At 37.3% G+C, this 13,920-nt stretch overlaps 1 protein-coding gene across 6 annotated transcripts in view; it reads left to right on the plus strand.

Annotated features, from left to right (window-relative positions):
* The window catches only part of CNOT1 (CCR4-NOT transcription complex subunit 1), a 71,669-nt gene that overhangs the window by 34,948 nt on the left and 22,801 nt on the right, over positions 1-13,920 (plus strand). For 2 of the 6 annotated variants that reach the window (XM_079800268.1, XM_079800271.1), the window contains exons 19-30: positions 186-317; positions 1,623-1,747; positions 1,987-2,273; positions 3,134-3,212; positions 5,144-5,374; positions 5,906-6,046; positions 6,998-7,177; positions 9,644-9,760; positions 10,100-10,210; positions 10,550-10,627; positions 10,802-10,979; positions 11,773-11,903. In XM_079800268.1, the coding sequence (XP_079656394.1) occupies positions 186-317; positions 1,623-1,747; positions 1,987-2,273; positions 3,134-3,212; positions 5,144-5,374; positions 5,906-6,046; positions 6,998-7,177; positions 9,644-9,760; positions 10,100-10,210; positions 10,550-10,627; positions 10,802-10,979; positions 11,773-11,903 (1,790 nt within the window). Of the gene's footprint in view, positions 1-185; positions 333-1,622; positions 1,748-1,986; positions 2,274-3,133; positions 3,213-5,143; positions 5,375-5,905; positions 6,047-6,997; positions 7,178-9,643; positions 9,761-10,099; positions 10,211-10,549; positions 10,628-10,801; positions 10,980-11,772; positions 11,904-13,920 lie in introns of all 6 variants that reach the window. The other 4 variants (XM_079800266.1, XM_079800270.1, XM_079800267.1 and 1 more) reach the window with 3 other exon arrangements.

Consider the following 13,920-nt stretch of genomic DNA (forward strand, 5'->3'; position numbering starts at 1 on the left):
CTAACTAAATTTTGGCAGTTTGTTTTTGTCTACTTTTAGTAGTTTGGATTTCCTACAAAATTAAATAGACATTGTAAGATAATTAACAAAGACCTTACTTTTTAAATAAGAACTTTAATCTTTGATGTAATTAAAGTCAAGAACATGAGTAATGATAAGACTTCTGGCTGCTTCCTTCTTTCTAGTAGGTGGTCTTGGCACAGGCAGCCTGACTGGTATAGGAACTGGGGCGCTTGGACTCCCTGCAGTGAATAACGATCCTTTTGTACAGAGGAAACTGGGCACCTCTGGACTGAACCAGCCTACATTCCAGCAGAGTAAGATGAAACCTTGTAAGTGGTAGTGTTGTCTGTGATTGTGAAGTGTGACTGAAGAACATAAACTTTTATGTCCAATTTGTTGTCTATAGTTCTATGGACAAAAACATCGACTTAAGATAATTTGGAGCCATATGTTGATGTACTTCTTAGATCAGTAGGAGCAAATTCACAAATTGGAATTACTAAAATGAAAATTTGATGTATCACTCTACCTTTGATCTCGATTGTCAGAACAAAGTGAGGGTTAGCATCCTTAGGGGTATTATCCTTAAAGTGTGACGAATAATAAAGAGAAAATAAAATCTTATGTTTAGATTTGACTAATATACTTATCCTAAGTTTTTTTTTTTTCTTTTTTTTCTGGTTGTTTGTTTTATTGCTTTCACAGAGACGAAGGGAGAGGGAGAGAGAAAGAGAAATATCAAGGATGAAAGAGATTGATTAGCTGCCTCCTGCACAACCCTACTGGAATCGAGCCTGCCACCCAGGCATGTGCCCTGACCAGAAATCGAACCATGACCTCCTGATTCATGGGTTGATGCTCAACCACTTGAGTCACACTGGCTGGGCAAGGTGGTGGTGTTTTTTAACTAATCAAGAGCAGCCAGGAGGGTTTAATATTTCTATTTTAGCTTGGCAGTTTATAAAATAACTAATTTATTTTAAGGTTATCACTTCATGACATGTATATAACCTTAATTATATTTAATAAAATAAATATTGCCATATAATATACATGATGTAAAAAAAACCACACTTTTTAAAGTTTCGCCTCCTTATCCAAAAGTCGGAGAAGTCCTCTTTGTAAATATCCTTTTTGTGGTTAGGACTAAGTATTCACTAGGCAGAATTTGACAGTATTAGTGTGAAAGGCTTGTCTGAATGGTAATGTTTTGTAGCATGCTTTGTGTTTATATCAGTATGTCATGCACATGCATTGGAGATTCTTAATATGTTAAATAGGATTTTTATTATGAAGTAGTTAAGACTTGTTAACCTCGAGTGAGGTTGTATTAAGGGTAAATTCATTGTGAATTTGAACTTAGTGGCCCTTCATGGTATAATTAAAGTCTGGATGAAGAAAATATTAAGATAGAACCATAGTTGTAAGGCAGTTTTGTTAAAATCCTTTATGTGTATCTAGTACAGCTGAATATTAAAACTTGACCACTTAATACTTTCTTCAGTTTATTTTTCCCCTTAAAATTAAAACTATATTGGTCTCTCTGGCTCTATATGTGTGTTATGGGGGAGTGAAGTAAGAGCCTAAATGCCCACTAGTTGCTTTTCTGTTTCTAACAGCGGACTTGTCTCAGGTGTGGCCAGAGGCAAATCAGCACTTTAGTAAAGAGATAGATGATGAAGCAAACAGCTATTTCCAGAGAATATATAATCACCCACCACATCCAACCATGTCTGTTGATGAGGTGAGTGTCTAGGATGATGAAAATCTTTATGGTCTAGGTAAATCTTAAATGCCCCTTGCAAAGCTTTTAGAAATCCAGCCCAAAGTATGTTGATATGTCTGTGCATCGTTTAAAATCTTAGCATTTATCTTAAGCTCAGTTTATTGTGAAATAATTCTGCTTAATCTATTAAGGGCATTTTAGGGAGGCTCTTAATAATAGTTTCCTTTGTGTGTATTGTTTTGTCTTGCCTTTTTCAGGTATTAGAAATGCTACAGAGGTTTAAAGACTCTACCATAAAGAGGGAACGAGAAGTATTTAATTGTATGCTAAGGAACTTGTTTGAAGAATATCGTTTTTTCCCCCAGTACCCTGATAAAGAGTTACATATAACAGCCTGCCTGTTTGGTGGGATAATTGAAAAAGGACTGGTCACTTACATGGCACTAGGCCTTGCCCTGCGATATGTTCTTGAAGCCTTACGCAAGCCTTTTGGATCCAAAATGTATTATTTTGGGATTGCTGCACTAGATAGATTTAAAAATAGGTAAGTGGATAGGTTTCCTTTGAAACTTACTTTTTTAAATATAAGGATGAATAATAACTGTCATTTATCAACTGATTCTTGCCAAGTCTCATTATTATACATATGTTAACTAATCTTAATGACTGAAGTAGATGAGGAAGAAGTGAAAACAATTAATTACACCTATCAAATAAGTAGTAAGAATAGTATAAAATGAAATCACAGGGGGAGTTTGTTTATTGAGGTATACTTTTTGCACAGTGAAAGTCACCATTTTAGGTGCACGGTTCTTTGAATTTTGACAAATTTTTTTGCAGTTGTGTAACTCACAATCAAGATACTGAATATATCCATCATCCCCAAGAAAGTTCTCTTGTTTCCCCATTGAAGTCCACTAATTTGATTTGGTCTAGTTTTTTTCAGATTGTTATTTGAATTGACCCAAACACAATGTGTATGGGCCTGACTTCTTGCACTTAGCATGGTACTTTTGAAATTCATCCATTTTACTGCATGGTTCAGTAGGGTTTATTTGTTGCTGACTACTATCCTGTTGTGTGGATCAACTACACATCGTTTTCTGTTCACCTGTTGATGAACATTTGAGGTTGTTTCCAGATAGCAGTTTTAGTGGCTTATTGTAATCAATTTTAAGTAAAATATGACATTTTAAAACATATTTTCTGATGTAAAAGGAGGTGAAGTTTGTAAATATTTCCCCCCTTCACTTCTGTATTCTCCCCTTTGGCATTCTCTTCAAGTAAGGTAGTTCACAGGCACAATGAGAGAAATGGCCTAGATTAGCATTGGGAAGAAAATTTTTGTTAATTGTGCTGCCTCTGTACTTACATGAAATAGTGAATAAATGTTTTTGTTGGCAGATTGAAGGACTATCCTCAGTATTGTCAGCACTTGGCTTCTATCAGTCACTTTATGCAATTTCCACATCATTTACAGGAGGTAAGCATCTTTCATACCTGAAACCTTTCTAGTAGTTGGAGGGTTTGTATATTTTAATTTGATTTCGGATGTTAGGAATGGTATTAAGATTTCTTAATGATTTGCATAATATAGGTACACATATTATTTGTTGCTTATTTTGCAGCTTAATAGTAGATTGTGAAAAAATGCATTCTTTATCTTTTCTAAGCAATGGTTTTGCTTGATTTAACAAAAGGCTTTTACTAGTCTTTTAGCCTGATGATCAAAGAATAGACAACTTTTACTATATTACTAAGAGAAACTTTGTTGGGTTTTAAAAAGGATTTGGAATTGGAATCTTGGATAAAAATATGTAAAGTTGTTTATCTGATTTAAAGTATGATTCAAAGCTGTTTCATATAGGACTTAGACCAGTATTTCTTTAAAATACAGCCTTCTTACCACCTGCTTCGATTCCTTTGAGGTACTTAAAAAGGAGGCAGTCCCTGAGGAAAAGGACCTAGAGAATATACATTTTAAGCCACCTTACGTGACTTGTTGTTTTAGTGATTGATTTTAGGCTTACTGGTAAACATTCATACCTTTGTCTTGCCTTTTGTCACAGTCAGATCATAGAGCACAAGAAGTTTGATTGTTTATTTTACACAAAGCAGGTGTAAATGACTTTATAAGATTATATTTTAAGGAATCAGAAAGATCAGAATTTGAACCTACTATTATTTCTATACTAGAAGCCCGATGCATGAAATTCATGCCTGGGTAGGGTCCCTAGGCCTGGCTGGAGATCAGGGCCAATCTGTCAGGCGACCAGCAGGGTGATTGGGAGGCCCCTGCTGGCACCCACCTAGGCTGGCCTGGGGCCTGTGGGCTGTTCCTGCATTGAACATCTGTCCCCTGGTGGTCAGTGTGCGTCATAGCGACTGTGTTTTGCCGTTCAGTTGATTTGCATATTAGGCTTTTATTATATAGGAAGGATTATAATTTAATCCAGTAGTCTAGTCCCATCTGCCAAACTCATCCCCATGGGTTGGTTTGTAGGAGGGCAGGATTATTGTGATGGCTTAACCTAGGAGATTCACGGAGAGAGGGAGGCAGGAGTGTATTTATTCACAGGAGATTGGGTGGGAATGCCAAAACTATAGTACTGAAAAATGTATAGGACAGCGGTTTTGAAAAGCAAGGATGTGAGATCAGAAGATTACCACAGTCAAATGTGTTTGGAATTAAGAGCCAGGAATATGGATCTTGGAAGACTGGAGCTCAAGAGAGGTGGCATAAAAGTGATCACACAGAAGAGTGGTTTCTGGTACCCACTGTAGCAAGAGAGCCAGAGGAGGGGGAGAGGTCATTGTTCATATTTCTGTACTTTTCAAATATGTAGATAGTAGTTTTTGTTTTGCCAGAAATAGATTGTTGAAAATAGTATCAAGAACCCTATGTCAGTCCTCTAAATGAAGGGGAGCAGGGAACCACCAAACGAGTCCTGGGACGTCCATCCAGTATCATTGCTTACCTTCTAGTCGGCTTGGCAGTATGTAGTGTGTTTTTGTTTTGTAGTTATAGCTTTACAGAATGGCAACTCAATGCAGTGTGTATTTTAGGCCTTAGGTTTCTCATCAGCATCCAATAAAAAGATCAGTCTATTACATAAATTTAAATAAATGTTATAGGGATTTAAAGAAATTTATATGCAGGTGCCTGTGGATGCTTTTTTGAAAATTATTTTGCTAGGCTAATTCTTTCATAAATACTAATATTTTACCCACAGAGTCTGGTATATACACATAAATATTATATATTTGAGAATATGGTTCAAGGAGTAAGGGGAATAGATGAACCAAAAGAATACTCTAATGACTTCTAGCCTCTCAGAAATAAGGAGAGTGTAATTTAAAAAAAAATTTTAAGAACTCTTTTTAAAATGTGTTTTTCTCTTCCTACCCCTATAGTATATCGAGTATGGACAGCAATCTAGAGATCCTCCTGTGAAAATGCAGGGCTCTATCACAACCCCTGGAAGTATTGCACTGGCTCAGGCCCAGGCTCAGGCCCAGGTTCCCACAAAAGCACCTCTTGCTGGGCAGGTTAGCACTATGGTAACGACCTCAACAACCACCACTGTTGCAAAAACGGTTACAGTCACCAGGCCTACCGGAGTCAGCTTTAAGAAAGATGTGCCAGTAAGTAGGTCTATCTTTTTTCTCTTCCAAGATTTATATTGTAATATATGCATTAATGAGCATGAATTTAATATGATAAAAACACATGCCTACTAAAAAAGTTGAAAAGACCAGCATTTCTCCCTTTGTATCTCACCCAGATTTCCCAGAGGCAGCCACTATTAATAAATTAATATATATTCTTGCCAACTTCAGTGCACAGTCATATGCCATGTGTACTTTTTAAAAAATATTTTTATTGATTTCAGAGAGGAAGAGAGAGAAAGAGAGAAACATCAATGATGAGAGGGAATTATTATTAATTGGCTGCCTCCCACACACCTCCTACTGGGGACCAAGCCCACAACCTGGGCATGTGCCCTTGACCGGAATCAAACCTGGGACCTCTGAGTCCACAGGCCGACGCTCTATCCTCCGAGCCAAACTGGCTAGGGCCCATGTGTACTTTTTATACTAAAGGAATTTGTGTACATTTTTTCCTGGATATGTCAACTAAGCATTTTAATCTGTTTATGTACTTTATTTCTTTAGCCTTCTATTAATACTACAAATATAGATACGTTGCTTGTGGCCACAGATCAAACTGAAAGAATTGTAGAGCCCCCCGAAAATATCCAAGAGAAAATTGCTTTTATCTTCAACAATCTCTCACAGTCGAATATGACACAAAAGGTGAGCATGATGTAATAGTTTACATATCACTTACAGATGCTCTCTATTGGTATCCCTAATAGTTTGGGGGGTTTACATTCTGCATCCTTTTATATACTCACTTAACTTTAAAGGTAGAGGTAATAGAATTAAAACAAAGGGGAGGTGGATATATAACTAATGTGTGTGGTTTTGTAGACGTTAAATAGAATTAGTTTCAAATGTATTGTTTTGCAGTGAGTTACAGGCATTTTAAAATAAACTTCATGATCTCATGATGGTGGAAGGTTTTTTGTACTTCTAGTCACAACTCCTGTTCCTCCCAGAGACCATTCAGAGCATTTATTAGGAGTCTAATAACAGGTAGCCCTTGTGAAAAGCATAAGGAATGATGCTTCCCTTGCAAGATTATATGCTAAGACAATACTTAGAAATGCCTCTTTTAGCCAGTAGGATTAGACTAAACAAGTGGGTTTGCGATATATGCAAGTACTATCTTTTAAAAATCCCACCATAATTGGGTTGGGGTTGCGGGGTGGGGAGGAACTAAAGCTTTTACTATCCTTTTTGGAAAAGAAGTATCAAATTTTACAGATGATTCCTGGAGATGGAAATACAGGAAAACATAGTTCTGGTGTTAGGTCTTTTAATGGCAGGTTGTAGATGAGTAATTTATCCTATTTTGGTCAAATGGAGAGTTGGGTAAGAAGTGGATGAGGGACTACATGTTTTATAATTTTAAAGTTGAAAGCTACCATAGATGTTTGTACTAATAACCCACAGTTTATGGAATTGAACACACTATATATCATGGCATCTGTCTGATGTGGGGGAGAGATGTAGCATAGTGATTTGATTTAGCACATAATTTTGCAAGGAGCCATATGCTATAGTACTATTCTCAGAAACAAAACACATAACCGTATTTTATCATCTTTTAATTATATATTTTCTGTGTCATTGGTTGGCTAGGTTGAAGAACTAAAGGAAACAGTGAAGGAAGAATTCATGCCTTGGGTTTCACAATACCTGGTTATGAAGAGAGTCAGTATTGAGCCAAACTTTCACAGCCTGTATTCAAACTTCCTTGACACACTGAAGAATCCTGAATTTAATAAGATGGTTCTAACTGAGACCTACAGAAATATTAAAGTAAGTTAGTTCTTGTACTTCTTTTCTGTTCTGATTATGCAAATAATTGATTGTACAGGCAGAATTTGGAGGGGGGGGGAGTGTTGCTGTTTTTGGTACATGTCTATGAAACTGCTCTAGCATTTGTTTCAAATATATAACTAAATTTCATGAAGAATTTAGACATACTATGTGTACTTTGGAAGTAACTACTATTCTGAATTGCTTTCATTATTCATGTTTTTTCTTTATCCTCTGAATGTTTTTAATTTGCTCCTCTGCCCCCCTATATTTGCAATATGCTCTTAGCTGTAGTCCCTTTGTTTTGTTTTTTAATAGTCTTAATAGAAATTCATTGTGTGAGTATATGGATATTTAGGTTATTAACTTTCACTATTACAGAAACAGTGTTGCAGTGAATGTTTTCTTTTATGTCTTAAGTGCCAGATATCTCTCAACTCTAGACCTGTTTGTATACTATCTGCTGTTTAGGATTCTCAGCAGTTTATTTTAAGGTCAAACTCTTCCCGAGTGAATGCTTGTTCCATAAAATTCAAGTATTTTATTTCTTAGGGGGAATAACTTTTCGAGTACACAGCATGAACCAGCATACAGCTATGATCATTCTTTGCTGAATAACTTGGGACATTAGCTGAGGAGTGGGCACTATATTTAAACCTGTGTATGGGAATTCTCCCCATTCTAGGTTACGCTGTAGTGCAAAAGAATTCCTGGCTCTTTTCTGTTGCACAGCTGACATTGCCATTCTGCTGTTGCTGGATGGAGTTAAGGAACATAACTATATTTAGCCTTTATTATCTGACTAGAGGACCGGTGCATGAAATTCACTAGTATCCATCTATGTTAAAAACATCCCCCTAGGGCAGTGATGGGCAACCTTTTGAGCTTGGTGTGTCAAACTTCGCCAAAAAACTGAGCATAACTCGGGTAGTGTGTCACTTTGAGGAAAAAACATTATTTCGTAAATGTTTCATCCTTAGGAGCAGCAAATGTTTCATCCTCGGCATGCGGCTGCCTCAGCGGCTGCGTGTCATCAGAAATGGCTGCGTGTGTCAGTGCTGACACGCGTGTCATAGGTTCGCCATAACTGCCCTAGGGGGATGTCTGACTGACGGCTTAGGCCAGTTCCCTGCGGGAAGCGGGCCTAAGCTGGCAGTCGGACATCCTTAGTGCTGCTGCGGAGGAGGCAAGAGAGACTCACCAGCCATGAGCCTGGCTCAGGGCTTCTGGCTGAGCGGCACTCTTCCTGTGGGAGCGCACTGACCACCAGGGGGCAGCTCCTGCATTGAGCGTCTGCCCCCTGGTGGTCAGTGTGTGTCATAGTGACCAATCGTTCCACCCTTCAGTCGATTTGCATATTAGCCTTTTACTACATAGGATTATATAGGATAGTAAGAATGGTTGGGATATATGAAAACTTCCCCACACTTGAAAGCAAAATCTCAAGATACTTTCAAACAGAATTTTAAATTATAAATTTTAATTTATGTGATGGTTCTGTCCCCCTTATGAGAGAAAGTACTAGAAAATCAATGGAATGGATTTGAGTTTTCTAGAAATTTGCAAAGAAGTGTATATGCTATATTATACTGTATTTCAGAGTTATCTTGTTTCCAGAGATATACAGCGATCTGGAAAATGCTACAATTTGCAATAGAGATTGTGATCTTGGTTACATTTCTCCATATGTCTGTCATCTTGAAGGACTTAGAAGCATGGATCGACTTTTTTTCTTTTTTTTTAGTGTTTTCATTTGAATTGCAGTTGGGTCTCTGCTTCAAGCTACCTAACATTTTCAGATACTTTTCTGTGGGAGCATACATCACACTTTTTTTTTTTTTAAATATATATTATTGATTTTTTTTTACAGAGAGGAAGGGAGAGGGATAGAGAGCTAGAAACATCAATGAGAGAGAAACATGGATCAGCTGCCTCCTGCACACTCCCCACTGGGGATGTGCCCACAACCAAGGTACATGCCCTTGACCAGAACCGAACCTGGGACCCTTCAGTCCGCAGACCGACGCTCCATCCACCGAGCCAAACCGGTTTCGGCACATCACACTTTTAACCTTGTGTATACTTGTATTTTGTGTGATGTAGTTATATTACCTATTAAAAATAAAATGTAAAGAAAGGCATGAATAGGTAAAAAGGTCACTGAACACACAAAATAGGGCTATGATAGTATGAAATAGATCTACTTGGGGGGCATGTTTTCATAATTATTGACTTGGGTTTTTTATTATTATTTTTTCCCCATCACCATTTATCCCCTCTATGCCCTCTTTCACCTCCTTCTTACCCTCCTCCCCCATCACCATACTGTTGTCCATGTCCATGATTGATGGCTTGTTTTTAACATAGGATAATGGAATTCTCAAACATTTATTTAAGTTGTTTTTTTCCCCCCATAAGCCCATTTTCATATCTTTCTTAATCCTGCTTTTTTTTTTCCCCTCTTAGGTGCTCTTGACCTCTGATAAAGCTGCAGCCAATTTTTCAGATCGTTCTTTGCTGAAGAACTTGGGACACTGGCTAGGAATGATCACACTAGCTAAAAATAAACCCATCCTACATACTGTGAGTTCCAGCTAAAAGTTAATATAAAATTTAAGAATGTTCATATAGCATATTATGTCTAAAAGTCTTTATTTGGGGCTATTTTAAGAAATGGGTATTTGTAAGAGTTTGGTCCATGTTTTGAATCCCTAATTGCCTGCTCATGACCCCACATCATTTATGAGGATGCACAAAAGCCAGTAAGTTATGATTGTCACTACTTTTTTTGGTAAGGCAAAAGTCAGATATTACTTTGATTTCTCTTTTGAGGATAAGTTTGGCACAGTCTTCTTTGTGTACTTTGTGAAGAGTTTTGAAGTATATTCCTAGCTTTTAAAAATACTATTTCTCCCCCCCTAGGACTTGGATGTAAAATCTTTGCTGCTAGAGGCTTATGTTAAAGGACAGCAAGAATTGCTCTATGTGGTGCCCTTTGTTGCCAAAGTTTTAGAGTCTAGCATTCGTAGCGTGGTGAGTAGATTTTAATATTTTATTAATGGCTAAATTGTAAGAGTTAATTTCAGCACAAGGTCAAGAAATTATGTCCTTAGTTCTTACGAATAGCGCTAGTTCAATCAGTATTTCTCGGATAAAGTTATATTTCTAATGTGAGAGGCTAAGTAAATTAAAGGACTAATATCTAATAGGTGGCTTTGAGTTTTGGTGTTTTTCTGAAATTTTATATACAAGGCTAGGGGTTTTGTGGGAGCATTTATACTTATAGCCACATAAATATATATGCTTAACTATTTTAAATAATACAAATTGAAGTGATGTGGGGTCCAGTTTAACATAATAGATTTTCTTTAGGTTTTTAGGCCACCCAACCCCTGGACAATGGCAATTATGAATGTATTAGCTGAGCTACATCAGGAACACGACTTAAAGGTAAATTTGTTGCTTCTTAATGCTTTGGAACATTCTCTGTTTCCATGTTATTAAAATTTATAGGAGAGGTAGAGTATTGGGGGAAGGGCATTGTAACAATCCGGTAAATCATTTGTTATAAATAAAGCTAAAATTTTATTTTAAAAATTCTAATCGAATATTGGAATTATGCAGTTAAACTTGAAGTTTGAGATTGAGGTCCTCTGCAAGAACCTTGCATTAGACATCAACGAGCTAAAACCTGGAAACCTCCTAAAGGATAAAGATCGCCTAAAGAACTTAGATGAGCAGCTCTCTGCTCCAAAGAAAGATGTGAAGCAACCAGAAGAACTTCCTCCCATCACAACCACAAGTAAGTATAATAGTTAGCTGCCCTTTACTTACCAGAATGTTCTCTTAAATGGTACATTTTCATGCATATAGCAAGTTATAATTATTGAACGTTGTGCTGCTGAAACTTTTGTATACTTTTTGGTGGGCATTCTAATTATTAAGGAAATGTTAGCAATGTCTACACATTGTCGTGCCCTATTAGAATATATCTGAGTAATTCATGTGGCATTCTTAATTAAATCGGTTATTTATCTTGTGTGAGGTCTCAGAAAGAATTCAGTGGCATGACAGCCTGTGTTATTCCTCAAATCTAGGAATGAGCAGACCAGGTAGACCTCCTAGGGGATTGGATTATTTTATGAAGGCCAAGATGATTATAAGTGCTGGGGCGACAGAGATGATTGGGAGGTGTGGTTAGAATAAACCAGCTTTTTTTTTTCTCTCTCTCAGCCCTCAGTAGCTAAAAATTCCCAGGTGAAACCAGGGAACAGCCTAGGTTGAAAATAGACATCTATAATACGGAATAATCCAAGGTTTAGGCCTGCTAATGCTGCATAACCTCTTAACTGATTTCTGTGCTATGGGCACTGGCACTGACATAGTTTTACATACTTGGTTCAAATCTCTGTTAAAATGACAGAATTTTTATGATAATTTAGGGTAGGGAAGATGTGGCCTTTGTCATTTTCCTATACTGCCATCCTCTAATTCAGTTTAATGAAATAAAAGCTACTTCACGCCCTGCTAATTTTATAGTAAAGTCAAGAAACATGCTATTTTTATTAGCTCTTATTTTGTCTCTTTACTTTTAGCAACTTCTACAACACCAGCTACTAGTACCACCTGTACAGCCACTGTTCCACCACAGCCACAGTACAGCTATCATGACATCAATGTCTATTCCCTTGCAGGCCTGGCTCCACATATTACTCTAAATCCAACAGTAAGTAAACACCATCCCATCCCCAAACTTCTACTTCGTGACACTGGTTACCTTCCCTTTTCCCCTTCTTCCTGGATTCCTAGGTTGTAGATTTTTGTGCAGAGAGCAGGGATTGGGCACTGCTGTGTAGTACAGCTGGGATGTTTTCTACTCTAAAAGTCATTGTGACTAGGTATCATTTACATTGGTTCAGCATATCCAAATCCATGATTAAAATCAATACAGCTGGCTCCCTATACAAACCAGAGAGGCACCCCCTGCCCTATTAGGATGGTAAAAATTTGTAACCATCCATGACCCTCAACCTAATGTATGAGTTTTTATTTTGACAAAGAGACTGATGGAAAAGTGAGTACTAATGAAGATCTGGCCTTTGATATTTCTCTTTCACTTGACATCTAGCCTATCTCAAATGGAAGGAAGTTGTGAATGTTTGCAATGACTACAGCTTGTTTACTAAGTACCTGTGAAATAAAATGCGCTTAGATGCTATTAAAACAAAACAAGACCGCAAGACAGCTGTGCCCGGCTGGTGCTCAGTGGGTTGAACTAGGAGGTCACAGTTTGATTCTTGTCAGGGCACATGCCTGGGTTTCGGACTTGATCCCTGGTAGGGGGTGTGGAGGAGGCAGCCGATCAATGATTCTCATCATTGATGTCTCCCCTTCCTCTCTGAAATCAATAAAAATATGTTCTTTTTTTTTTTAAAAAAAAAGCTGGCAATACAGGGTGGGGCAAGCATAGGTTTCTAGTTGTGAGTACATAATACAATTTATTAATTGTATTATTTTCCATATAAACATACTTTTGCCCCACACTGTACAATCACAATCTGTAAGAATTCCTTGGCTCAGGTCAGAAGAGTCAGTGTATACTATAGCTTTTTGCTCTTTATTTTCATTAGCATGTCACCTTACCTTTGCATTAAGCCATTTTTAGTCAGGAGCTGAAACTGACCTGATTCATTTGTGTGTATAAATCTCCAGGTTAAGGCCTAGAAGTAACTTCATTCTTTGTTTCTGTGCCCTGGTTCTGGGAGGCAGTCTGGACTAACTTTATTTTTTTTTATTATTTTTAAAAAATATATTTTATTGATTTTTTTACAGAGAGGGATAGAGAGTTTGAAATATTGATGAGAGAGAATCACCTATCAGCTGCCTCCTGCACATCCCTACTGGGGATGTGCCCGCAACCAAGGTACATGCCCTTGACCGGAATCGAACCTGGGACCCTTCAGTCCCCAGGCCAACGCTCTATCCACTGAGCCAAACCAGTTAGGGCATGGACTAACTTTATAAATAATTTCCCATCGATCCTTTATTTAAAGGTTTTGTTTTACTGTCTATATTCAGAGTGATAATTGATTATCCTGTACCTTTTATTATGCTTAACATTTGTTTAGTTTATAATCAGATTCTTGGAGTTTTTATGGTCTTTGCTTTTTAGAAAATGTTCACAAATACAGGAGTAACATAATCCATTGACCATTTGGATTTAAAGGACTTGAAAACATTTTAGAGAGATCATTTTAACCTGGTATTTCTTGTTTTGTATAGATGTGCACTTAGTTTTTTGTTTTTTTTTTAATCTTTATTGTTCAGGTTATTACAATTGCTTCTCCTTTTTTCTCCCCATATCTCCCCCCCCCCCCCCCCCGTTGTCCTTATCCATAGGTGTATGATTTTTGTCCAGTCTCTTCCCATACCCCCCACACAGACACCCCTTTCCCCCTGAGAATTATCAATCCACTCCCATTCTATTCCTCTGATTCTATTATGTTCACCAGTTTATTCTGTTCCTCAGATTTTTAATTCACTTGATTTTTAGGATCACTTGTTGATAGATATGTATTTGTTGTTCATAATTTTTATCTTTACCTTTTTCTTCTTTTTCCTCTTTTTAAAGAATACCTTTCAGCATTTCATATAATACTGGTTTGGTGGTGATGAACTCCTTTAGCTTTTTCTTATCTGTGAAGCTCTTTATCTGCCCTTCAATTCTGAATGATAACTTTGCT

This window comes from Cnephaeus nilssonii (genome assembly GCF_951640355.1).
Source record: "Cnephaeus nilssonii genome assembly, chromosome: 20".
NCBI lineage: Eukaryota > Metazoa > Chordata > Mammalia > Chiroptera > Vespertilionidae > Cnephaeus > Cnephaeus nilssonii.